General features: G+C 45.8%; 1 protein-coding gene across 2 annotated transcripts in view; it reads right to left on the reverse strand.

Moving 5' to 3' along the window:
- Nucleotides 1–226: 226 nt before the first annotated feature.
- The window catches only part of LOC115328279 (inosine-uridine preferring nucleoside hydrolase), a 64,749-nt gene continuing 39,574 nt past the window's right edge, over nt 227–25,401 (reverse strand). The window contains exons 4-5 of one of the 2 annotated variants that reach the window (XM_042290989.1): nt 9,765–9,901; nt 227–1,483 (exon numbers count right to left, since the gene is read on the reverse strand). In XM_042290989.1, coding sequence (XP_042146923.1) covers nt 1,151–1,483; nt 9,765–9,901 — 470 coding nt within the window. In that variant the 3' untranslated portion in view covers nt 227–1,150. The remainder of the gene's footprint in view (nt 1,484–9,764; nt 9,902–25,401) is intronic. The other variant, XM_040207029.3, reaches the window with a different exon arrangement.

A 25,401-nucleotide genomic window follows, 5' to 3' on the forward strand; every position in this document is an offset into this window, starting at 1 on the left:
TTCTTTGGATTGGAACCGCCTTCCCACCTCCATCGCCATAATCCAGGCGGATAATTTGTTTTAAACTGCTGTTTCGAATTTTTATTGTTCATAACTAATATGTGCTTTTCCTTTAAGTTATTCATTGTATATTTTTCTTGTTGAATACAACCCACTCCCCTCTGTAATGCCGTTGGCCCTGAGGGTATTGAAATAAATAAATAAATAAAATGTTGAATGTCAAATATTGTAAAATATAATAATAGAATGCACCAACGATCCCGCGATATTTTTTATTGTTTGTTCACTTATTTACACTAGGGATGAACGGAGGAGAGCTTCTCAGTGCTCTTACGGAGATGTTGTGCAGCCTATATAGCACACACAGGAGAAGAAAAAAAAAAGTGGATTACGACGCAAGTGTCAGATTTATGCAAATATTAATTTGTTTGCAGTGTTAGTCCTGCCTATGAGTTCTTAGGCTTGTTTAAAAATTATACGCCTTGCACATAAAACTTAAAACGTTGTTATGCTCCTGTGCGTTGTTTTTATTCCAACGTTGCGTTTCACTTCTAAATACTTGCTAGTTCTTTCCGGTAAGTTAGCGTGGCAAAGTATGTTTTGAGTAAAACGATCAAAAGGAATAATCCCCATTCGGTCGCTAATCACCTACTTTAAAAAAAAATGAATTCGAATAGCCACTTTTTCTAAACTGTAAGATGTGTGACTTGCAAATAACGTATGCCAAGCATTGACTAGGAATGAACAACTTTCTGGAATATTTCAATCTAGTTTTAAAATTTCACGCCACGTGGCGTATCAACATTGAACTAGATTGGCTCACAAATGAACTAGCTTGAACTTGCTTGCTTGCCTGAACTAGACTTTTTGCTCGCAAGCGAAAGTGTATCTCCGCCCTGTCGGTAGAAGCAGTGCCCTGTTCACGATGGCACGCGTGAAATCGCTGCCTTAAGTCTGAACGTTTCTTAGTATGTGTGGAAAACAAAGACCAACTCCGTAATCCTTTCTACATTTAGTGTCATTCCTACACTATTGCCAGTAGCATTGTTATGGTCTAACCTGTGGTAAAAACTGTTCAGTTAATACGGTCTACATTTGCCGCCAGTTCATTGGTTTTTTCGGCATACGGCCTCGGACAACAGCCAGAAAGTCAGATGAGCATTCGGATTAACAGTTCGGACAGCAGCTCCTTGTCGAAGCGGGCCACGATGCGGACCTTGGAGTGCACTTCGGGCAGCATGTCTTCCGTCCAGGCCTGCACCAGCTGACCGCGGGTGTGCAGCCCCGATAGTTCGACGGCCACACGACGCTCGTACTCGTGTACCACGGCGTCCGGCGCCAGGGCAGCCACCACAGCGAGGGCGTCGCCCACTTCGTAGCCGCCTAACTCCACCTTCTCGTAGTAGCGCAGGTTGTGCCGTGTTATGGCCGCGAAGAAGCGTCCCTTAACCGTGTCTTGCTTCGTCATCGTCTGGTACACGTGCTGCACACAGCAAAAAAGGAAAAAAAAACACAGACTGGAGCGCAGGTTATTTGTTGGCCAGCTGCAGCGCTTCCGCTGTCATCGCAGTTAATTTCTTGGACACAGCAAGGAACCGGGGATATATATATATATATATATATATATATATATATATATATATATATATATATATATATATATATATATATATATATATATATATATATATATATATATACATTAATATTTTTTTCCATCAACTACAAAAATTGTTTAGAACGTCTCAGGATGTTTCAATATTTGAAAAAGTCGATCAACATAACTAACTGCCGATTCCGCGAGCTCGAATGTCTTGCAAAATTCTTCTAGTGTTCGTTTCATCTTTTGCCTCCAGTATCGGAATTTATTTCATGTTCAATACTTCTCGTTCTCTGATATTATTGTGAAGAGGAGAGACTTTACCATTCAATAATAGTCTGCAACTTCGTCAGAACCATGTAGTTCATAGTCTGACATGCTCCTGTAGCCAAGAGCCTTTTAACAGATACTGTGTTTATGGCCTCGATTCCACGAGGAAAATGTGACTAAAACGCCGCGGAAACCGTTACGAAATGTGTAACATACTCTTTAGATGACGATCTCTACAAAAGAGTGGCGAACTGTAATAAAAAAAGGCAATTCTAAACACTCTCTAACGGGAATCGCACCCACAACCACGTCAACCACGTCGTTGTGAGCTCGAGATTCTACCACTGCTCCACTTAGTGAGTGGATGCGAAGCTAGCTGGCTTTTCCTCTATCACGGCCGGTCTCTACAGGCTCTGCTACAGGCTCTGTTATGCCTCGACGCTGAGCGCAACGAACGCAGCGAAGCGAAGAACGTGCGCCTCTCCTTGGCCGGCGAGCAGAAACTCGATATCTGCAACCACTCACTGGGCTCGTTCTGTTTACCGGCACCTACTGCTCCGGTGCAGAAAAGTGTAGGGCGGTGTCCTTCCGGTCGTATCTCAATACACATACCGGAAAGTACACTGCCCTGCACTTTTCTGCGCCGCTGCAGGATATGCAGGTAAATTGAACGAAGCTAGTATCTGTGTGCACTGCGCTACGCCATGTTTGGTACGCTCAAATTCGGAGTATAACAGAGCCTTACTAAATGTTCGAACGCAAAGGCCGAACGCCGGCGTCCGGCGTCATAGCGTTCGATGTTCGCGTTTCAACAGTTTAACAGTTAAAAAAAAAACTGAGAAGTGAACACCACACGAAACATGCACGATTTAAGTTATCTCAACAATTCCGATAAACCCGTGGAGCACAGAATGTGTCGTGCGGGCATTATGCGCGAGAAAGGATTTATTATGATCGGTTACGAGGAGATTTGTGGTGGTTTCGGAGGCGCTGTAAACACGATCGACACTCCTGTCTTCTTCGGGTTTATCAAAAGGATTGAGAAAAGCTCAAATGTAACCAGGAGCGAAGTGCGTCCCGAGCATGCTTTTATGAGATGTCTTATATGGCCTCTGCTCCATGTGTGGTTGCGTACTGGGCCTTGAATTCTTATTGCTCTTGGATTGCGGTGAGCACCTTGTTGTAACTGAAGTAATCGCGAGGGAAGGAGTTTCGTTACCCTTTACGCTATAAACTGACTTTTGTCTGAAGTTCTCACGTCATACGCCCGCTGTGTTATTCCTTGGTACGGTATGAATCATCCCGTGATGTCGTGCATACATGTGGGAAGGTACGCTTCCTCATTCGGGAGCCAGCTGCGCACTGAGGATTGGTTGCAAACTAAATACAGGGTGTCACAAAAAAAATACATGTTTCTTTTTTTACTGCAAAAATTAACTAGGCATCGCCGAACGCCCATTCTCCGCCCAAAGGTAGCGCTAGAGGTCACAACGAGATTCCAAAGTTTCAGCCAGAACGGACACCTTAATCAAAAGTCATAATTGATTTTCTGAAAATTTCAATGGTAAAATGGCGGCTGACGGAGTTTTCGAATACATGGGGCTCTATGGCCACCAGAAACCGAAAAGGGGCAAAACTGGGCTCCATATTCCCATTGAAATTTTCAAAAAATCACTTATAACTTTTGATTAAGGTGTCCGTTCGGGCTGAAACTTTGGCATCTCGTTGTGACCTCTAGCGCGCCTTTTGGGCTGAGAATGAGCGTTTGGCAATGCGATAGTTTATTCTTGCGGTAAAAGAACCAAAAAAACCTGTAAATTGTTTTGTGACACCCTGTATATGGCTCTTGCCGACGGTCCCCTTTTATGCCACATGCTAGCGTATATACTCAAACAAGAATGGCCATAAAAGAAGATATACATGCAAAGATAGGTGCTGAATATTCTGGTAGCCCGGAACTTTGTTCTGCAAACATAGCGACAGTCGGGGGCAAGATCAGGAGAGGGCGTGTACGCATGCGCGGAAGCTTGCTGGGAAAAGGTTCATTGTGGAGTACTTCTAGGGAATTTTTAATCACTTCGGGCGGCGTTCCAGAAGTCATGCAGCTCATTTTTTTTAAATATTTTTATATATTACTATACACGACTTTGAAAAGACTTCTCCTTGATATAAAATGCTGAAATGATTGTAGAAAGCATGCCGTTCGTGATATTTTCCTCTGTTTCACTTTCGCAGACTCGTTAATTCCGAACATAAAAGAAAGTCAATCCTTTGCACTAACTCTAAAAAAAATATATATATATATTCAGGAACGTGAACCTTGCATTTTGTTATTTGAATTTTGTTCGAGCGACACTTGCATGCGTGCCAGGTAAAACCCGCATCCTTTGTAGATGTATTCATATATGGATCCAGAAGGAGCCACAATGACTGGGGATCCGGATGCAATATGCAGTGTTTTTGACGTTTACCGAAGATGAATTAAGATTGATTGATTAAGCCAATCAAGCAGCGCCAAAAGTGCACCGTCATGACACTCACTGTCGTTTTGCGTTTTCTACCACGTAGTAAACCAGTCACTCACAATGAAGGCGCTGTGAACTGCGCTTTTTTTTGTGCGCCATTGGTTTAGCCGGCGATAAAGAATTTACAAAAATACTAGCGCCATGATGATGCACCTGTGGCGCTGTTTGATCGGCGCACCGTAGCGATGGCTGTAGCCGCGGGCTTAACGTCAAAACGGCGTGTAGGTGCAAGGCTGCCCTCGCTGCAAAAATAAAGTTGTACATGCCTCCTAGAATTCCAGTTATCTAAACTCGTCGATTGGGGGGGGGGGGGGGGGGGGTTGTGAGGATATTTATACAGCGTGTAGTTGGTCAGCCATTAAAGTTGCGACGAGTCACACGCTGTAGATGAGCAATTTAGCCAGTGCAGTACAACCGCTAGCCTGGGGTCTTTAACGTGCACCACGCAGTAGTGGTAGACGACCGCACGCCGGTACGATGCTCATCCAGATCGAAACGGGCAGGGGTGGGGCTCGAACCCAGGATCCCTGGGTTCTGCAGCGCGAGTAAACTCGTCGAACACAGAGTTGGGGCCGAGGGTGACGGAGCGCTCCGACTGGCCTATCAGGACGACGACTTCGCGCTTTTTTCGCCGACGTCCATGCTAGAGGCCGCTGCCGTTGCTATCAGCAGTACGCGTTGTACTGACGTCACCGGGCGCTCTATAAGAAGAGCACCGTCATACGCGCAGCCAGATCGCTGCCGGCCTCTGCGGAAATAAAGCTGTTTCGCAGTCCTTCCTTCGTCTGGCCACTCCTTGCACCGCAGACATAACAACTGGCGACGAAGATGGGGGCAACAAAGCCAAGACGAAGGTGAGAAGCCTTGAAGCTGCGTCCAAACAGACAGCGAAACATCACAGCACGCCGCTGGGTACTCGGCGACAGCAAGTTTCTCAAGATGGCATCCTCCAGTCATATCGGCCAAGTAGACGCCTTCGATGAAACTGTGAGTGACTGGCAGTCTTATGAAGAAAGGTTGACGTCCTTTTTTCTGATCAACAAAATACCTGACGACCTCAAGGTGCATGCTTTTTTAAGCGTTATTGGGCCTAAAACGTACAGTCTCTTGAAGTCTTTGACGGCACCTGCCAAACCGTCAGAAAACACGCTAGAGCAACTAACCCAATTGCTGCGAAACCAGCTGTCACCGAGAGTATCAGTGATTGGAGAACGAGCGAAATTCCATCGCCGTAGTCAGTTGGAACACGAGAGTATCGCACAATATGTAGCGGAGCTCAGGAAGCTCTCTCAAACCTGTGAATTTGGCGGTTTCCTAGATGAGTCGCTGAGAGATCGATTCGCGTGCGGTTTGTTCCGTGCGGACATACAGCGGTATTTGTTTGCAGAGGATAAAACGTTGACATTTCAAAAAGCCGTTGAACGCGCACTCGCGTTAGAAGAAGCTAAAAAAAATGTTCAGGAGGCGCACGCAAAAGAAAGGAGCGATGACTTGCACAAGATGAGTACCGAAGATTCCGCGAAAAGGAAACAGTCGTTCGAGTGTTATCGCTGTGGCTCTGATAAGCATTTCGCCCGGGCGTGTCCGCACATTGCAGATAAGTGCATGAATTGCGGCAAGAAGGGTCACGTTCAGCGTGCATGTCGGAGTGCCAAGAAGAAGACTGTTGGCGGAAAGAAGTGGGTCCGGACTCTTCAAAGCGACGACACATTCAACGTCAAGATGCTGTCACCGCAAAGCCGGCGACCCATCACCGTCGACGTGGAAGTTCAAGGAACTTCCTTGAGCATGGAATTGGACACGGGAGCCACGGTGTCCATAATACCGAAGCAGCAGTTCAAGAAATTTCAGCCTCCTTTGAAGCTTGAACCCACCGAGCTACGCCTCAAGACTTACACCGGGGAAGTCGTGCAACCCTGCGGTTTCGTCAAAGCGTCCGTAAGATACAAGGGTCAAGAGGACGTTCTACCCCTCTACGTAGTTGACCACAATGGCCCGCCTCTTTTGGGCCGCGAGTGGCTCTCACGTCTTCGTCTGGACTGGGACAACATCTGCGGCGTACACAAGCTGTCGGACCCTCATCGGTCTGATGCAAGCAAGAAGTACGAGGCACGCCTAAAAGAACTTCAAGCCAAGTACAGCCGCATCTTCAACGGCACCCTTGGCGCCGTCCCTTGTGGGGGAGGACGATACCGACACCATCTATCCTGCGTCTGAAGCCGACGTACCACCTCCGTCTACTGTCTCCGCAAGACAAACGGTGCCCGTCACCCCCACTAACGCTGCGCCTCGGCGATACCCACAACGCCAGAGAAGACCCCCCGATCGCTATGAAGCCTCATGACGTTCCAAATTGCGGTGGAGGAAGTGCTAGAGGCCGCTGCCGTTGCTATCAGCAGTACGCGTAGTACTGACGTCACCGGGCGCTCTATAAGAAGAGCACCATCATACGCGCAGCCAGATCGCTGCCGGCCTCTGCGGAAATAAAGCTGTTTCGCAGTCCTTCCTTCGTCTGGCCACTCCTTGCACCGCAGCCATAACAGTCCAATCGGCGAACTCCGCGAACTTTCTGCTCTCACTTTGTGTTTGACGACTTTAGGGCCCCAGGCCTGCTGTGAACGAGACGTGCATCGCAAATATTTGGGCACATTTATACTTTGGAACCACGTTGTTGTAAAAAAAAAAAACTATCTCTAAACTCCGACCTAAAAACATGCTTTTCGTCTAGGGCTTGTCAGATTAGGGAAAAGCAGCCTTCTGCGTTAAATCTTTATTTCGAGCTCTTTTTGTTCGCGTTCCGCCCATTAAAAGCATGCTGGAAGGGACTCTGCACGCACCTAGTATCACTGCGCCGCAGTGTTCTTCCGCGGCATAAAGGCCGTCTGCTTTAATAGCCGTCACCATGGCAATGAACGCCGAATGAATAGAAGCTCGCACGTTACAGCCTCGTGAAGCCAGAAACAGCTGACGCAATTTTTCGAACGCCGTCTGCTAGTTAAAGTTTAATAGTTTTGTGTGAGCAGCCGCAGACTCACCGCAAAGTGTTAACACGCGCCGTCTGAAAAGGACATTCAGCGTTCGTTGCCATGGTGACGACGATAGAAGCAGGCGGCCTTTATGCTGCAGAAAAACACTGCAGCAGCGATACGAGGTGCGTACTGAGGCGCTTCCCGCATGCTTTTCAACGGGCGGAACGCCAACAAAAGGAGTTAGGAATATGGACTCAACGCAGAAGTCTGGTTTTCTCCAGCGCCGCATAATTTGACGAGCCTAACACAAAAAGCGTGCTTTTTTTTTTTTTTTTTTTGCCATCCCGCGCCCTGGCTTTTTTAATCCGTAACATGGGTCTAATGCATACATGGGTAAATTACTTTCAAAATGTAATTTAATTACAATTACAATTACTTAGCCCCCAAAGTAGTTTAACTACAATTACAATTACTACTACGCGAAAGTAGTTCATTGCAATTACAAATTACTTTTTAAAAGTAATGCAATTATTTTACAATTACTTATTTCTGAGAGTTACCCACCTTGGGCCATATAACTGTATGTAAACGAGTTATATGGCCGCTGTATAAATGTCACGCATTGTACTTTTCTTTTATGAAATTTGTTAAATGGATTATAGAACTTAATAGTTTGGAGTAATGAACTTCTGATTTCTTATATTCTCAAAAAATAAAAATAAATGGCGACAAAATTCACAGGTGCGAGGTGAATCTCTTTAGAGCTTGTGCAAATGGTATCCAAGTCAAACCAACAAAAAATAAACTTAAAAATAATACAAGGAAACAAATATGCGACAGTACTGGTATCATAAAACTCGGTGATTCGCTGCCTCTCCCTGTCTGTGGACTTGTAACATGTCGGATGTGGGTAACCGTAGCACGCGAACTGCGGTCGCTTCCACAAAACTAGTGTCACAATAGCAGCAACTCTCTTGCCAGGGATTCTGGGTTAATTCAGTGCACGGTAACACCAAAAAAAAAAAAAAAAGCTCCTGAGATATATAATAAATTTAGGATCGTCATGTCAGGCGAAGAAGCAAAGAAGCAGCAGGTCTAATTAACACGACTCACCCTGCCTTACTTCCAACTGTTGTTGCTAAACTGCGCTTCTTCGCCTCGATATTAGAGTAGCACGACCCTCTGTTAGTGGTACCAACATACGAGATAGAGGAGAAAGACGTGAAAACTCATAAAGAAAAGAGAATAATTACATGAACAAAAAAGTCCCCAAACTTGACTGAAATATGTAAGCGAATATGCTAGCGGCGAAGACGCGTAAGGAAAACTTCGAACCTCCCCGCCTCGACCGGATGATTTGATCGGAGCCAACCAGCTCGACTTCGACCCCCATACCCCCGTGTGGGAATGAGAAATAAGAAAGACCCCTAGAAACAGGAGCAACAGGAAGCGAACGAGACGAAGAGTCAGATTCAACTACGACAGGAACGAAAACGGACGCGAATGAAGCCCTCATTTATCAAATTATTTCTGAAATTCTTCATTAAATCGTTTTGCAGTCTACAAAATCCTTCATTCCGTTCTATCCCAGCCTCCCTTTTCCCTTTTTTTGAGCAGGTTGGGAGACTCTCTCTTTTATTGCTTCGGTTGTGCTCTCGTCGCCGTGGCCAGGGGGGAAAAGCGCCACCGCCGCAAAATCTTGCAAAAGTAATTGTAATTGTGCCTGAAATTTAGCAATTACTGATGCTAGAAAGTAATTAAATTACAATTACAATTCCTTTCAGCCAAAAGTAATTATTACAATTACAAATTACTAGGAAAAGTAATTAAATTACAGTAATTTAATTACTGTAATTGAATTACTACCCAAGTATGGTCTAATGCATCAAACTGCCAATGCCTTTGCCGGGCCGATCAGGGGTCAACAATTGTGCCCGTCGCCACCCGATATTTTAGAGTTGTAGTTGCATATACACTATTTATTCGCACTATCCTGCTCTTTTCACACTGTTTCCAAACAGTGTAATCAGCAAGTAAAGTATATGCGTACGTTTCTAACCATGAAGAATGCGACTCCTGGTTCTTGTGGAACTATTAGTACCCATGATGTTGTGCAATATTTAAACAACGATGCATTCTAAAACGTGGTAAAAACACTTTGTAATATGAAATATAAAAAAACAAATGCTTCCCTACGGATTTCAGAGGAAAGAATTATCGCTAAAATATAACATTAGTGTACGAAAGGACTAATATAAAATATTACCCTATTAACAGAAGTTTTGGGTGGTTAAGCCTTCAAAATGTTCCTGGGGCATTGGCTGCACAGTCTTTCTGAAGTCTAGACAATGCTGTACTATGTTTGATCTTCCTCTGTGGACATGTTGAGAAGATTCTTACCCAGGGTATTGGTGACTTCACCGCAGCCTCCCAGGGCACGATGGTGATGGGACATTCGGCCCTCGTGAGCACCACGTGGACCGCCTCAGGGTCGGTCTTGAAGTTGAACTCGGAGCCCGGCAGCACATTGCCCCTTCCTTGTCACAAGAAAAAGAAATAACAAAGACATCCGTAATGCCACCGTGGGTTTCGAGAAGCCGTCCTTGAATTACACTATTGCAATAACTCAGATACGTACTATATGAGTCTTTTAATCACAATTCAAGCGCGGCGTTCTGGTCTATCTTTAAATTTCAACAAAAATGTACATGTTTTGAGCGTATTCTTCGAACCTGTGCAAAGCACGAACCGCAAGCTTGACGGATTTTTTGTTTTTAAGTTGTTGAGCATTGAAGGGAGCGAGGCGAAAAGTGACGTTTCTCCCACCTGTCTGGGATCGCATGTTTGACCCTCGCTATTTTATCAGTTCTCAACTACCGCACTGCTACACTCAAAATAGGGTTCATTGCGCTTAACGAATTGAATAAATTTTTGTATTTTGTACAAAAGAAAGCCAAATTCGTTTTTTAATGCTTTTTGGCATAATTTGGTAAGTTATAGTGTGTAGGATATTTTAATTACATTTATATCACCAGAAAGCTCGAAATTATTTATTTTATCAAATATATGTTTTTATAATTATATGGGCAAAATATATACTGTTACATATACCTTTGAATGAACAAACGTTTGGTTAATTCAGCAAATTCAGAATCAATAAAATACATGTTTGCTTTAGTTTTAATAACGGAAAGAATGATCGTAGTTTATCAGAAAATATAAAGATAATATACCGGGTGTTTGGTTTTAATTCGAACGTGTTTAATAAAAAAGGGGGTGAGAGTTAGGCAAGTGACGGTCTTCAGTACGCATTTATGAGGCTTGGTGGACATTAGATGAGGAGAAAATGGTAACGGTAATTGAACTAATTAAATAAATTTCGTGAATTACCTATTTAACTTGGTTTTAGGGGTCGTGTTCCTATTTCGGCATTGACGGCAGTTACTATTAGAGGCCAGATCAATTAAAAATTTTGAAAAAATATATTAGTTTCTGACCTCTCGTTTTTCTCACTGATCAACTTTAACGGGTCTAACCCGACTGAAAAATTGCGCGCAAGAAGCGCCGGAAGCCCTGCCCACAATGACGCTTCGAAGAGTGACGTAGTCGTTTCAGTTACGTCGTCAATTGTGTCGTAGGCGCACCCACTAAGGACACGCTCTCAAGATATAAACGACTAGGTCTGTTCGATTTGGTGAGAAAGTTGTGTACTACTGTCGAGACCGGTTATAACGAAGTCGGTTATAGCGAAATAGCGGCTACAGCGAAGCGATCACGATTTCCCATTCCCCTTTGCACTTCGTTAACCAAAGTCGGCTGTAACGAAATGGCGGATATAGCGAAGTGAGTTCTGATTCCCGTTGGGGAAACTCCTCCCACACCTTTCCACTTTAGCAGAGCGATAGCCAGTGAGAAAGTCGCATCCTCTCCAGCTTTCGATCGCTCTGCTCAGGTGGAAAGGGTGGGCGGACTTTCCCGTGTATTCTTAACCTGTCACCGACTATAGTCCAGTCCGGGTTCAGGGGAGTGCAGGAGTCGTGGGTCGACGTCGCAGAGCCAGTGCAGCCACCGCGTAAGGACTAGCGCTGCGATCGACTTTCGGAGTGGAAGCGCAGGGTGTCGTCTGTATCTGTTATAGAGGTTAAAATCGCTAAAAAGATGACGGACGAGTGAAAGGGACCAACACCACAGAGCGTCTCTTTCACTTGTTCGTTGTTTTTCTAGCGCTTTTATCCTCTTAACTATGAATCACGAACTGGCCCGAGTGCATACCCTTCTATGTATTTATCTTTTGTTTCTCCCTGCCACCGTCGTATGCTACACACTTAATTCTTCGCGATTTGATTGGGTCACTTGCGCAACAAGTATTTCTTCCTTGGAATGTACTGAAATGCTTTCCACGCGAAATGCGATGGTAGATTTATTCCAAGTTTCTCGAGCTTCACATTTCGACGGTAGTTTCCCTGCATCAGGATGATTTCGCGTCGGGAGTTAGTGGCGGCAGCGGTCTTTGAAGACAACGCTGTTGCGAGAGCGTCGCCTTGGGGAAAACCGCTATCCATGACGCTTTGACGTTAAGTTGAAGAGTTTAGTTTGACTCTCAAGAAAGATCGACATGGAACTACAAAAACAATGTCAATTGCTTTTTTTTTTTTCAGGTCCCGTTAGTGCGCGGTCACTGATAGCAGCGGATAAAAGCCTGCCGTGTTATGCCCAGCTACGTGGGCACGCGAGTGCCAATGCGCTAAATCGAAGACCTCTGCGATATATTTGAGTCGTCCGTCCAAGGGCTGCGGAATACGGGGTTATTACTAGTGTAATTCTTTCCCGTGTCTTTAAAAAACAATATCAACATAAAACATATTCACTTAGCACAAAAAAAAAAATCAATTGTCGTGCGTCAATCTTTCAACACTTACCACAGCGAGCCAAAGCTAAACGAGCAGATGGGTTAGACGTTTTCATATCACATTCGAGCTTATTTCTACCTTCCGTTAAAATCTCGCTTCCGCGTCCAACACAGTTACCTTATTTTCGCCAATGAGAAGAAATGTGAAAACGGCGTTACTGTTAAACATTGTACACATGTGAGCAAAAACTTCGAGAAATGGCTCCGCGAACAGAAAGGGACGAAGAGTGTCGTCTGCTCTCTTCGTCAGCTTCTGCATGGACGCTGAACTGTCTAGGACTCTTCTGTGACACTTTTTTAATAGATTTACTTAAGTTTAATACGAGGCGGTTGACAAATGTTGCTGGAATATATTTTTATCTGCATAATGATAGAGACAAAACTACATTCAATTTGACGCTTTTCAAGATAGTCCCCCCCCCCCCCCCCCCCTCCCCCCGCGTTTAACACATGTGCGCCTGGCGACTCCGGTGCCAGGGGTACACCGCCGCTTTCGGCTCATACCCTGCGGGAAGCTTAATTCCGCTGCGAACAGCTTTGAGTGGTCTGAACAAATTAAAATCTATTGGCGCCAGCTAGGTGTACCTTAAGTATGGCAGATGCGATTGCGCTGAAAAAGTAGCCCCTTGACTTTTTTTTTTTTTTGCGCGCATTGCCGTGCAACAACAACACGCCAAAGGTTAGCAAACAATAACACTTCGACCTGATCATAGACTTCAAGTTGTTCTCAAACAAGTCACAGTATGACACGTTGTTGACCCTGTTTCCCCTACGCATGTAATGTTCGACTGTTTTCCCTTCATTGTTCCGGAAAGTCGTGGGCATAATATTGCGCTTTGTCGGAACCGCCCAAACTTCTTTGGTCTTGGTAGCAAAGTGTATCTCCACCTTTTGCTTGCCCGCTTGGTCTCTCGCTGGGATAGTGGATTCAACGTTCCCAGTGACAATAGGTTGAAGAAAATAATCTCTCTCAGGCTCCATAGCGTCCGAGTAGCGCCTCCCACACATCCACGCGGCGCTCCTTAATGCCTAAGTTGTCTTGGTACCTACGTGGCAGACACTTTATGGTACTGCAAAGTATCATGAATCATATAGTGCTTTGACACATGACTAATTCTGAATTTCTCAGCCATTTTAGCAATTGGCACATAGCGGTTTTTATGTACAAGAGTTTCAACTTCTGATAATGAGTACGGCGTCGCCGAAGTGTGAGCCCTGCCAGAGCGAGGTGCACAGTCAGGCTTGAGAGCCAGAGGCTAGAAAATTTCTTCTCAAAAGCAATTTTACATTACACATTACTTTTTTCAGGAATGCCGAAATTTAATTAAATTACATTACAAATAACCGCAGACTAAAAGTAATTACATTAAGTTACAATTGCTTTGGAAAAGTGAGAAAATTACTTCGAAATTACTTTTCAATTCCCTCAGGCAGTAAATCGTGCCCGTGACGACGTAAGTGGTAAACATAACGTAGAGCCTCTTAAAATAAGACTAAAACAAGCAGCTCACTTGTTTTGCTGTTCATTCAACGGTGAAGTTGATCGGTTAATGGCTGCTGTGATTCCGTCCTACTGATTTTGGAGAAGTCGTTCACTTCCATTGGCCGGGCCATGGGAGCTCGTTTTTACATGAAGTCGTAACGACTGTTGTGAGATGTCGTAACCTGCCCCTAATGTGACTTTTGGAGAAGGGCATCAGTTGTCCCCGAATCGATTTTTCACAAGGTTGAGCAAATGCCCATAACGTTGTTTTTTTTCTGACTCCGACGCAGTCGAATTGCTTTCCCTCAAGAGCGCTGGTAGACGCATTCCTGACATTCTTCTTGATAGGTATTTTTTCATAACACCTGAAGTGCGCGAGTTATAGCGCGTTGTCACGCAAGGGGGCCGAATGTTTTCTGGGGAGAAACGCCACCAGGGAGAGAAAGGTGTGTCGGACGCCTCCGGAAATCTTTCTTTTTCCAAAGTACCAATAGCTATGTCTACGCCTTTGCTTTTCCCCGACTTAACTTCCCGAAATGAGCCCGATTTGCTCGATGTTTGCCTTTTCCGACTATATTACGGCCACCCCTAAGCTCATAGTGCGGTGGCACCAACGCGCTTGTCAAAACAATCGACCGCCTCTTTCATTACCTGATTGCGCTCTCTGCGCATGTGTATTGGCGGGGGCTTGATCAAGTGGCGAAAGGTGGACGCACGACTGCTTCAATGAGCGCGCAGCTTCCATCGCGCTGTCAACGTAGGGGTGAACTGAGCACACAGAAAGCATATTCACCTACGAAGGACTAGGGTGCCTACATGTTCCCGCCGCTCCGCTGAGCGGAGCGGAAACATGTAGGCACCCTACGAAGGACAAGGCAAACTCACAAGAAAGTGCTGGGTCCTTGGTAAGAGATCAACTCCTACTCCTCGTTCGCAGGTTTTAAAATTTGTTGATCTTCTTAGTGACGTGTCCTCCACATTGTAGCCTGGAACGGTCCCCGATAACTTGGGGCCGTGAATCTGTCTTGACTAGAATTTCGTCAACGTTCCAGCTATGTCTTCACTCGAAAGCTTTTCTTCATCCGCCTCGACTTTCGACCCCGCCTGCGTGTGTTTGTCTCGCTCTCGACTCCCGCGTCAGGGATTTTGTTTTCAGGTGGATCTCGGAAAAATGTAATTACGAAAGTAATGAGTAATTTTCTTAAAATTGCTGTTTGAAAGTAATTCATTGCATTACAAAATTACCAGCATAAAGAAGTAATTCATTACATTTTTTATTACAGCAAAATATAATATAATTACAGTAATTTCATTACAGTAATGTCATTACGGCCATCTCTGGGCTTGACTCTACGCTTTGAAAATTTTTGTATTACTCGTACGCCTGTCGAAGTGACATACAGGTGCCTTGATACTGCTTGAACATGCTGCGATAAATATCCGCGGGGTTTTCGCCCTCTTCTACGAAACACCCGTTTGCTGCGCGCTGCTCCTCTCCGTTGCACGCTTTTAAGGGGTAGCCATATCGAGAGTACTGTGGTCACGTGACATTTTTTCTGCAGGACGCTGAGCCGGGGGCAACTCCGGCCAAAACTCAAAATGAAATAAATTAGTGGTATCGCTGTAATGACACAAAATACCACCCCAGCCAAAATATTACGTCCGGGGTACGCCGCATTCTCAACTAATGCCGATAATAAAAATGCGACCCGCCGCGAGCCGCTGCTCCTTAGCGGGCGGCCAGCGGGTTGCCGATCGCTAAAGCAACATTGGGCCGTGACTTCAGTATCGTTCTCTTTTTTTCCTCCGGTCCGGGCGTAGCGCGGGGTGCGCTTCTTTGAGGCGCTACCACCACTACTTCGGCTTGTGATTGGCGTGTTTAGCCGTTGTTTTTATCTGTAGCCCGTGTAGCTTCGGTATAGCCGTTTGTTTATTTGCTTGCGAGGACTACAAGACTCGTTTTAGCGAGCAACTCGGTACGCCAAAGACTGCCCAGCTGTTCCTCGAAAGATGCCGAGTACAACTTGTAGCGCTGTGGGCTGCTTGCACAACCCGCTGCGCAACCCGGAGGTGCTTTTTCACAAGTTTCCAACGGACCGGAAATTGGAGAAGGTGTGGGTGAACGCTGTTCGACGAGTGGACTTTGGACTTCGGCTTTTACGCGCCCGAGGAAAAAAGAACGAAAAAACAGACGTGTACAGCCCAGCACACGTGTGTTCGGGCGCCGCGGCCCACGCCGGAGAGCCTCAAAGCTTCGTGTCTGGGACTGACCCGCAGTGGGAAAGCGAGAGGTCCCCGAGTACTGTACGTCACTGGCAATGCGGCGTAGAGCACCGCCGCTCCATCCGCGGAGCCCCGATGACAATTTAGGCCTACCGACGAGTACGGCATAGCGCACGCACGGCGGCGGCCACCGAGTACGGCACCGAATGAGTTCACGGGTTTTCCAGTCGCTAGCTTTTGGGTATACGCACTAACTCTTGCTACATATGCTGGATAACTACCACGTATACAGAATTAAAATAAAATCAGCTTACCTCCTATATTTAGACGGCTAGCGCAACAGAGTTAAGTGCCGCTCGGCCTGCGTACTTGTTGAACGAGAACGATCATGACGTCACGTTCACATTGCGGCTGATTTCCAGTGTTGCCGGGGCCTCGAGCGGCTAGTTTCGGTATTGTTGGCCGCGCCCCAAACAAAAATTTTGAGGCGTCATATCTTTAAAACTACGCACAATAACGAGAAAAAAATTACACCGTGAAATTCAGGGACGCTGACTGCACTGAAAACTGTCATAATCCCAAAATCGAAAGTATGGACCGGAGTTGCCCTTTAAGTAAGTGGAAGGCCAAACAATATTTGAAGCACAACAATCTATCGTAGGATTTAATTTTTTTTAAATAATTAAACTGTGTTTTATTTTTCTTTCTTGTAAATTTACGAAGTAATTGTTTATTACATCAACAAACATAGCGAACAGTGTCCCATCTATCTAGTGAATGCACATTTGATATGTATATATAAGATAAATGTCGTCACATAAATTAGAATGAACGAATGTTTTAAAAATTTAGCGAATTCGAATCTGACATTTTTTAGAAGACATGTTTTGAAGATAAGGTAGTAAGGCAGGCGAGCTGGTTAAAGTTAAATATTTCTAAAACCGAAGACGGAGTTGAAACGTCTTGTGTTTGTCCCCTCCTTGTAGACTCTTTCTTGAGTATTAGAATTGTTTAACATATTTTTTTTATTTGCTTTAAGTTAGTGGAAAGCTATGTGTGCGGTTTATAAAAAAAAATAAAAGCGTAAAAAATAGTATTTTTTGTTTGACTGAAATTAATGTCTGAATTTTGACAGTTGTTCGTTGCGACTGCGTTCCCGCAAAATTGCTTTTCTCACCAACTTTGCGACGAAGGTATAGCGAATTGCCTAATATTGCCACTTTACGTCAAAATTACCTAGCATGTAAGCCTAAAAATAAGTGAAACTGTGCGTAATGTTGAGTAAAACTTATTGAACTCCGTAACGAAGCTTGCCGTCTTACAACAAAGGTCTGACAAGTTTGAAGCTTTAATGGCGGTCATATGAACAAATACTATATTTTATGTTGATACATTCTGATAAACCACTAGATACATTCCTAGTAATAACTAATAAAAATATGAAGGAAAATTTTCATTTTCTTTTTTTGCGAAAATCGATTTTGTATAAGCTAGGTTTTCGAAACCTTAGTTCATTCAAATGTTGTAACGAATTTTGTTTTGTACATACAAGGTGTTTCTAGAAACTTGGCCCAAATCGTTTCTTGGAAAAGTACGCATCGCACAGAAAAAAGGTGATGTCAATTTTAACGAGAGACTTAACGAATTAGTGAATTTATAGGTATGGTTTAATTAGGAACTTGCTGAGAATCATCGACAACCGCTAGATTATTTATTCATAATTTATTTCACCTTAAAGGCCGGGCAATACATAAAGGAAGAATGGGGGGTGTAATCAGAATGATACAAAAAGATGCCAAATATAAAAAGACAAAAAAAAAACATGATACACCTAGGACAAATTCACGGCATTTTGACAATGTTGAAACTTACATTGCCTTACGATGAAGACCTAGTCTGCGCAGTGGCACGTCGGCACGTGTGGTTCTGCGCGACGGACACCCGACCCTGCAGCTCAAGACAACGCGCGTGGTCTCGTCTCGCGACAGAACAAGCCAAGGCCCAGAATGAAGTTACGCTAGTAAAACCGTTAGTCATTTATGTTGTAGTCTCGTTTCATTACAGTGGTGACGAGTTCAAGAAACGAAGCCTACGACGGCGTCGCAACGCAATCACGACCGCATGGCAGCGTTCTATGGCCTTACGCAGCAGGTCACGAGGCACTGCAATATCATTCGCCGACATACACCAAACATGCCAGGATCCGCTTTAAAACCCCAATGACAGCGGTTGCTGTAAAACGATAACTGACACCCCATGATTGTTTACACACTGTCATCAGGCTCCGTTAAAGCGCATGCCTTGTTTGATTTGAACATTACAACTATACCGTCAGGGCAATCAAGTTTGGTGTGACACGTCGCGCCACCTGGTCCAAAATATTTCCAACACTGAGAAGGCTCTTTCGGCAGCTGTGCCTGATCGTGTGGGTCGAGACTCGCTTCCTCGGCGTTAATTTAAAAGTTGTCTGGTTTCCCTGGCTTTCGATACGCCTTCAGTTGTCGCGTGCGATCCCGGATGCCTCCGCAGAAGACCAAGCGTCGAAGGGCATCGAGCGTTCGGTATTGTTGCGTGAAGGGCTGTCACAACCGAGAAGTGTCAAGCTCCACAGGTTCCCGTCGCGGCCCTGGGAACAAGCACGCCGCCAGCGATGGATAAATGCCGTAAGGCGTGTAAAGTAAGTACTCCGTGTTAATCGCAGAGCTCGAGACGCATTGCTAGGTGTGCTTTTTGATTTGATATTTCAATGAAGACGGTCGAAGCGCGGCGTTTTTATCATTTATGTTCGATGCGACGAACTTCCTAGAGCCAGGTTCATGCTGTTGACATGCCGTCTTCTCGGCGGACTATTTTTGTTTGAACTGCGTTTTGAGGACAGTTGTGCCAATGTTTCGCGGAGCATTTCCTGGAACTGCGTTTCGTGAAAATTTTGCGGAGATCAGCTCACTTGGTGAACTGCTTCGCGAGGCCAGAACCTGTTTCAATTCCAGTAATGTGATCAGAGAACCACACATTCTCTAATGTTCGCGAACCGTTGCGGGCCCGTGTCAGTGAAATCTTCGTTCGAGCAGCTTTCAGACAGGTATTTTACGCTTCCTTCTTGCGTGTACTGAACCCAAGTGCTTTTTAAAATATAGTTTAGTAGAGATTCCAACCTTACCGATTGAATTCCCAATTTGACTCGGGTGTTATATTAAATAGGGACGGGGAAACTAGAAAACCACACAAAGCACCAGTTTAAATGAGCATAGTCTGCATACCTTGCTGCCTCCTAGATATCAGTTGGGTTTGAAGCTAATTCTTGCATTCATTACTTCAGCGATGACGGTTCAAACTGGAGTCCGAACGAGAGCTCCAGGATATGCTCAACTCATTTCCTGAACAACGAACTCAGCAATATCGAGAACCACCCTGGTTACTACCCAACGCTGTTCCCAGAAGTGTACCGGAAGAAGTCTGTGGATCCTGAGGCTCAACTTGGAAGGTTCAGCAGGTAAATATTGACTTTATTCACCTTTGGTTTGTTGCTCGCTATGTGTGTGGTGGTATGTGTGCACTGGCTTGTGTGTCCGCCGGCATCTTTATGGGTGCTCGCTTGCTGTAGTGATATTAAATTCTACTTCCTCATCTAAGCTAAGCAGATTGTGCGACTGTGCGCCCTGTAAAAAAAAGAAGAAAAAAAAGCACGGGGGATTGTTTGTGAGAGATTCTGCCTGAGAGATTGTCGTGTGTCTGATTCTCTCGTATGCCCAGCGACAAAACTTGCTCAACAACTGTTAATACTGTTGGAAGCTATATTTACGAGGGTTGTTTGAGAGGTAATAATGTTACCTGCGAAGGAGTTGCCCAAAGTCGATGGCACTTGAGAAATCTACTTAGTTCTCCTTGAGCGTTATGCACTTACCGGTCATATTCCAATGTATCCAATTCATAGAGAAAAAATTGCTATTTGTCTTGGTCCTCACACTACTCACATAAAGAGTGCGATGGTATGGTCACTGTGAAAAGGCTGCTGTTTTAGTGCAGAAAACAGATGAAGGTTCTACGGTGCCAAATCTGGTGAGTATGGTGGGCAAAACAACAGTCAATGTCACATTCATGAATTCACTGCACAGAGGTGCGGGTGTTGTCTTACTTCCACGACATTCAAAAACAGAAACGACGGCAATATGTCGTCGTCTCGGTTTTTTCGTCCTTCAGCAGATGACACAGAATGGGACGGCACCACGTCGTGTCTGTTTCTCGAGTCGCAGGTCCTTCGGCAGATGAGGGAGAGTAGACATGGAGTGCGACGGAAGCACATTGTCGTTGCTCTTTCTCGACTCGCAGGTCCTTCAGCAGATGAGGGAGTGTAGACACGGATTGCGATGGCAGCACATTTTCGTTCCAATTTCTTGAGTTGCAGGTCCTTCAGCAGACGACATAGAGTAGACACAGAACGGGACGGTAGCACATTGTCGTGGCTGTTTCTCGAGTCGCAGGTCCATCAGCAGACGAAGGAAAGTAGATACAGAACAGGACGGCAGCACATTGTCATTCCTATTTCTCGAGTTGCAGGTCCATCAGCAGACGACAGAGAGTAGACACAGAACGGGGCGGCAGCACATTGTCATTCCTATGTCTTGAGTCGCAGGCCCTTCAGCAGACGACAGAGTAGACACAGAACGGGACGGCAGCACGTCGTCGTGGCTGTTTCTTGAGTCGCAGGTCCTGCGGCAGACGAGGGAGAGTAGACACGGAGTGCGACGGCAGCACATTGTTGTTCCTATTTCTTGAGTTGCAGGTCCTTCAGCTGACGAAAGAAAGTAGATACAGAACGGGACGGCAGCACATTGTTGTTCCTATTTCTTGAGTCGCAGGCCTTCAGCAGACGACAGAGTAGACACAGAACGGGACGGCACCACGTCGTCGTGGCTGTTTCTCGAGTCGCAGGTCCTGCGGCAGACGAGGGAGAGTAGACACGGAGTGCGACAGCAAACACATTGTTGTTCCTATTTCTTAAGTCGCAGGTCCTTCAGCTGACGAAAGAAAGTAGATACAGAACGAGACGGCAGCACATTGTCATTCCTATTTCTCGTTGCTGCTTGGAGGGGCACGATGTTTGACAGAGTGATATGAAGCATTGTCCATTACTATGAGTGACATGAAGCATTGTCCATTACTATCACACTCCTGGCCTTGATGTTTGGCAACAACTTCTCTGCAAACCACTTCTCAAATCGCTCTAGTGACACACCAAAGATGACAATGTCGCACTCAGTGTGTACCTTGTGTGGCTCGGGCACATGCAATGAAATGGAACCTTTTCGCCCCAACTGGGAGTTCATGACATTCATTTCGTCCTCTTATGACAATGAACATATGACATGACACCTGCGATTCTCGATATTCTGATAGGAAGTGTATAGTGCAAGATTAGCAGATATGTATTTGATTGTGCATACTTGTTTGCAGGTGGCAGGAGCGATCAGCATGTTCAGGTGCCTCAGCTGCAGGATCTTCAGGACTACCATCTACAGGTGGTACCAGCCCAGTGCCTTCTGAGCATGATTCAGATTCCAGTGGAAGCCCACAACGGGGGTTGGAGCTGCTGTGTGAAGCTGTAGAACTTCGAGAGAAGTGTTCAGTGGTGAGTTGGTAGTTATTATGTCTTTTCCCCCCCATCTTTTGATTGCAGCAAGGTGCATCAGAAGCTGAAAAGCAGAGACTCAAGCCAAAAAACTAGCCGTTTGATTTCTGTTACAGTTAAAGCAGTACTATGAAATTGATTACATTTTGGTACCGTATTTACTTGAGTCTAAGCCGGCATTGATTTTATGCCCATCCCAAAAGGTAGAAAAATAATAAAAATATATCCTCGATTGTAAGCCAATCAAAAAGTAAAGAACACCATGCATTTTTAAAAAAAAACTGGCTCGTGCTTTCAACACTTATTTCGCTTTTGCTTGAATGATTTTTGTGATCATAGGAAGTGTCACTGTTTTCTGCGTCGTCGAATGGATCACTCGAAATAAAATTGGCCAATATTAACGAAGTAAATAAGTTTACTGTGGTTTGAGTGAGGTATTTGACACTAACCGGAATACATAAATCAGGAGAACGCTAAACTGGTGACGCGAGCTAAGATAACCAGCTCTCCACAAAGCCGTACAGGAATCAATCTCTTAGTTTTGCAATAACCGTACCAAAAACCAAACCAGTTGTTTTTGTTGAATCTTTGCTGGGAAGTGATAATTTGAAAATGAAAATCTGGAAAGTATCAGAAAACCAGTTGACATGTCATTCACTATAGATATGCATATCAAAAGCCGAGCTAGTCGGATAATGAAAAAATATGTGCTGACTGACCTGTACAGTTGCCAGTTGGGGTCAGGAAATCTGCAATGCTATACTCCGTTTCACCTTCAGTCCGAGCGCAGTGGACGCCACGAGCCATCCCAGCCGATCCAGCGCCGGGAGAAAGTCGCGTGACCTGCCGGTGGGGCGGGGCCACACCGGGAGCTCAAGGTCGCATGACACTCCCTCAACGCCGCATTGGCTGGGGTGGCTCCTAGCGTCCGCTGTGCTCGGACGGAAGGTGAAACGGAGTATAGTTACAGCTACACATTGTCAATCACGGAAAGGCTAATTCTTTGGCTGATAGAAATGAGACTGGGGATTGTGAGGCACGCTGCAGTGCATCCAGTGCCTTAACTCCCTTAGAGCCGCGGTCTTTCAGCACTCCAACAAATTCATGTTTCATGGCTGGCCTCGCTGAATGTTCAAGATGGGAAATGCTTTTTCAGGAGATCCAGACCGATGAACTCGGTACTTGCAGTCGAGGCTTCACAGTCTTCACGTGCTCCCTCGAAGGCGGCGCTGGTTGCACACAGATCACACATCGCGAGGTCTGCGACTTTGGGACTCAGCACCAGCCAGAGTTGTCTTCAAAGTATTCAGGTCCAAGCGAGAGGACCAGTTTCTTCGGAGGTTACGAGAGCATCCGACATTCGGAGGATGCATTACAAGGCATTTGCAATGTAAGCATGAGTGTATTTGCTTTGTTTTTGAGCATGTTGCCCCTTGTCACCGAGCGGAGCTGTGATGTAACGCTGGGGAACCGGCTGCTCCTCTTTCTCATGAAAATGAAGCTCGGGTTGAGCTACACTGCTCTTGGTGTGATTTTTAGTGTCGATAGAACTACAGCATCGCGCCACTTCCGAGCTGTGCTGACAACGTTGACTGCTGCGACAGCGAGGTGGATTTTTCGGCCTCCCTCTAACATTATTCGAGCTACGTTGCCAGAGTGTTTTAAAGTCAACTACCCTGAATGCAAAATGATCATTGATTGCACCGAAGTAAGAACAGAGGAGCCAAGTAGTGTTGGCCAGCAGCGCGTCCTGTACTCGAGCTACAAGAGTGGCTACACTCTCAAGTTTCTGGTCGCTGTAACCCCTAATGGGGCTATTTGTTTCCGTTCGAAGGCATACGGAGGCCGATGCTCCGACATCCATGTTACGGTGGACTCTGGGTTCTTAAACATTGTGCAGCCGGGAGACGTAATTCTGGCTGACAAAGGTTTTCCGGGCATCAGGGCAGGTCTGGCAGACACCGATGCGGTGCTCGTGATGCCGCCTTTTTTATCGGGGAATGGACAGTTTAGTGAGCAAGAAGTGCGCGACACTTATGACATTGCCCAGGTCCGAATTCACGTGGAGCGTATGATACAGCGAATTAAGATATACAATATCCTCAGGACAACGGTGCCCATTACTCTGATCCCCCTGATGGATGATGTTTTCCACATGTGCTGTGTGCTGGCAAATTTGCAACCTGCCATCATCAAGCCACAGGAATAAGCGGCAGTATGTGTAGGCCCATTCAGACGAATGGCAAGGCTTGGTATGTGGCTCCAATTTCTCGTATGGGGGTCGACTCTTCCTGGGTACCAGCGTAGGCTCCAACGAGCTTGAGTATCACTTAGAGCGGTAAACCGCAACCCAGGGCCTACAATGGAAATGGCACCACCCCCCCCCCCCCCTGGTTGCCGCCATCTTACCCAATTGCCACATTAGTGATCACGTGAAACTAAGATGGCTGCGCCCAGAGGTGGGCCAGGTCAGATTGGCCAGATCACGGTAAGCAGGGGGACCTCTGAGGCTGCGTTCGAATATTACTTGAATGGATCCGCATTATTCCGGTGGGTCATGTCACGTGACAAGACTGATAGAGCAACTGGACGCGGGTAGGTTTTCGAACGCCAAGGTACAGAACATTTACCCTAGAGCGAGATCAAGTGAATTTTGGACTGCGGCCCTGCTTATTGTAATCTGGCCAATCTGATCTGGTGCACCTATGGGCGCAGCCATCTTAAAGTCACGTGATCACTAATGTGGCAAACGGTCAGGATGGCGGCAACCGGGGGGGGGGGGGGGGGGTGCCATTTTTGGCCTATGGTTTACCGCTGTCAGTTTACTCAAGCTCGTTGGTGGGCTCTTTATTCGCAGACGAGTTCTCTGCCAGTGACTGTTTTGAAGGGGCCCTGCAAGGACTTTTTTACTGGTTTTAGTTTGCACCGAACCTGATCGCACTGGAAGTAGTGACTTAGTGAAACTTTTATTTTCTCGAAATTCGCTTTATTTTAGAAGTTATAGGCAAATTAGAATTACAAAAACAAGCAAAAAATAACCTCCCTCGTGACGTCCTTGGTTGCTTGAGCGGCCGTGAACTAGAGGAGGGGTAGTGGGCTTATCGCGAGCGCTCACGACTGCTGCACTTTGTGTCACCGGCGCGAGAGGGCGCCACTAAATCATGTTCTGGATAGGCTGTATGCAGCGGGCAGCCAGAGCGGCTCTCCTTGCATTTGCTGCGCGATTAAACACTATTTCGGCATGACACTTCATTGGCCACAAACAACGGCAAACACAGGGTAAAGATCAGTTCAGAATGGGAGCCACTCCGCGCTGGCATACCGCGAAACGACCAAACCGCAAAACACAGCTGCTCGCCGAAGGCCTTTGGAACGCTCAGAGCCGGTAGGATTCTCCAGTCTGTAAACGACTGCAGCGCCGCCGCGTACATCCGGGACCTTTCCGTGTCGGCGCCCGATCCCACTATGTCGACGGGTCATTTCTTGTTTCCGTACTTTATAAACTGCATTTGTTTCTTTCGTGCTCTAAAATACTGAACAAAAACTACTTTTATAAATAATTGAAATGGTTCGCGCCACTTATATTTTGTATTTCGACTAAAAAGAAGCTTTTAGCGGCTCTGACCAGTAGTAAGCCCAGGACCTAAGACGTCGCATGTCGCGCGCTTTCGGTACCGCGGGAGGTTTCTGCGTCGTCCGGTTAAAATATGATGCACTGATATTTAGTTACTCTCTCCGTGCCCGCTGGCTTGCCCGAACCCCGAAAGACGTGGAAACTGCAAAAAAGGTAGAC

This window comes from Ixodes scapularis, unplaced genomic scaffold, assembly GCF_016920785.2.
Source record: "Ixodes scapularis isolate PalLabHiFi unplaced genomic scaffold, ASM1692078v2 PGA_scaffold1__304_contigs__length_218370807, whole genome shotgun sequence".
NCBI lineage: Eukaryota > Metazoa > Arthropoda > Arachnida > Ixodida > Ixodidae > Ixodes > Ixodes scapularis.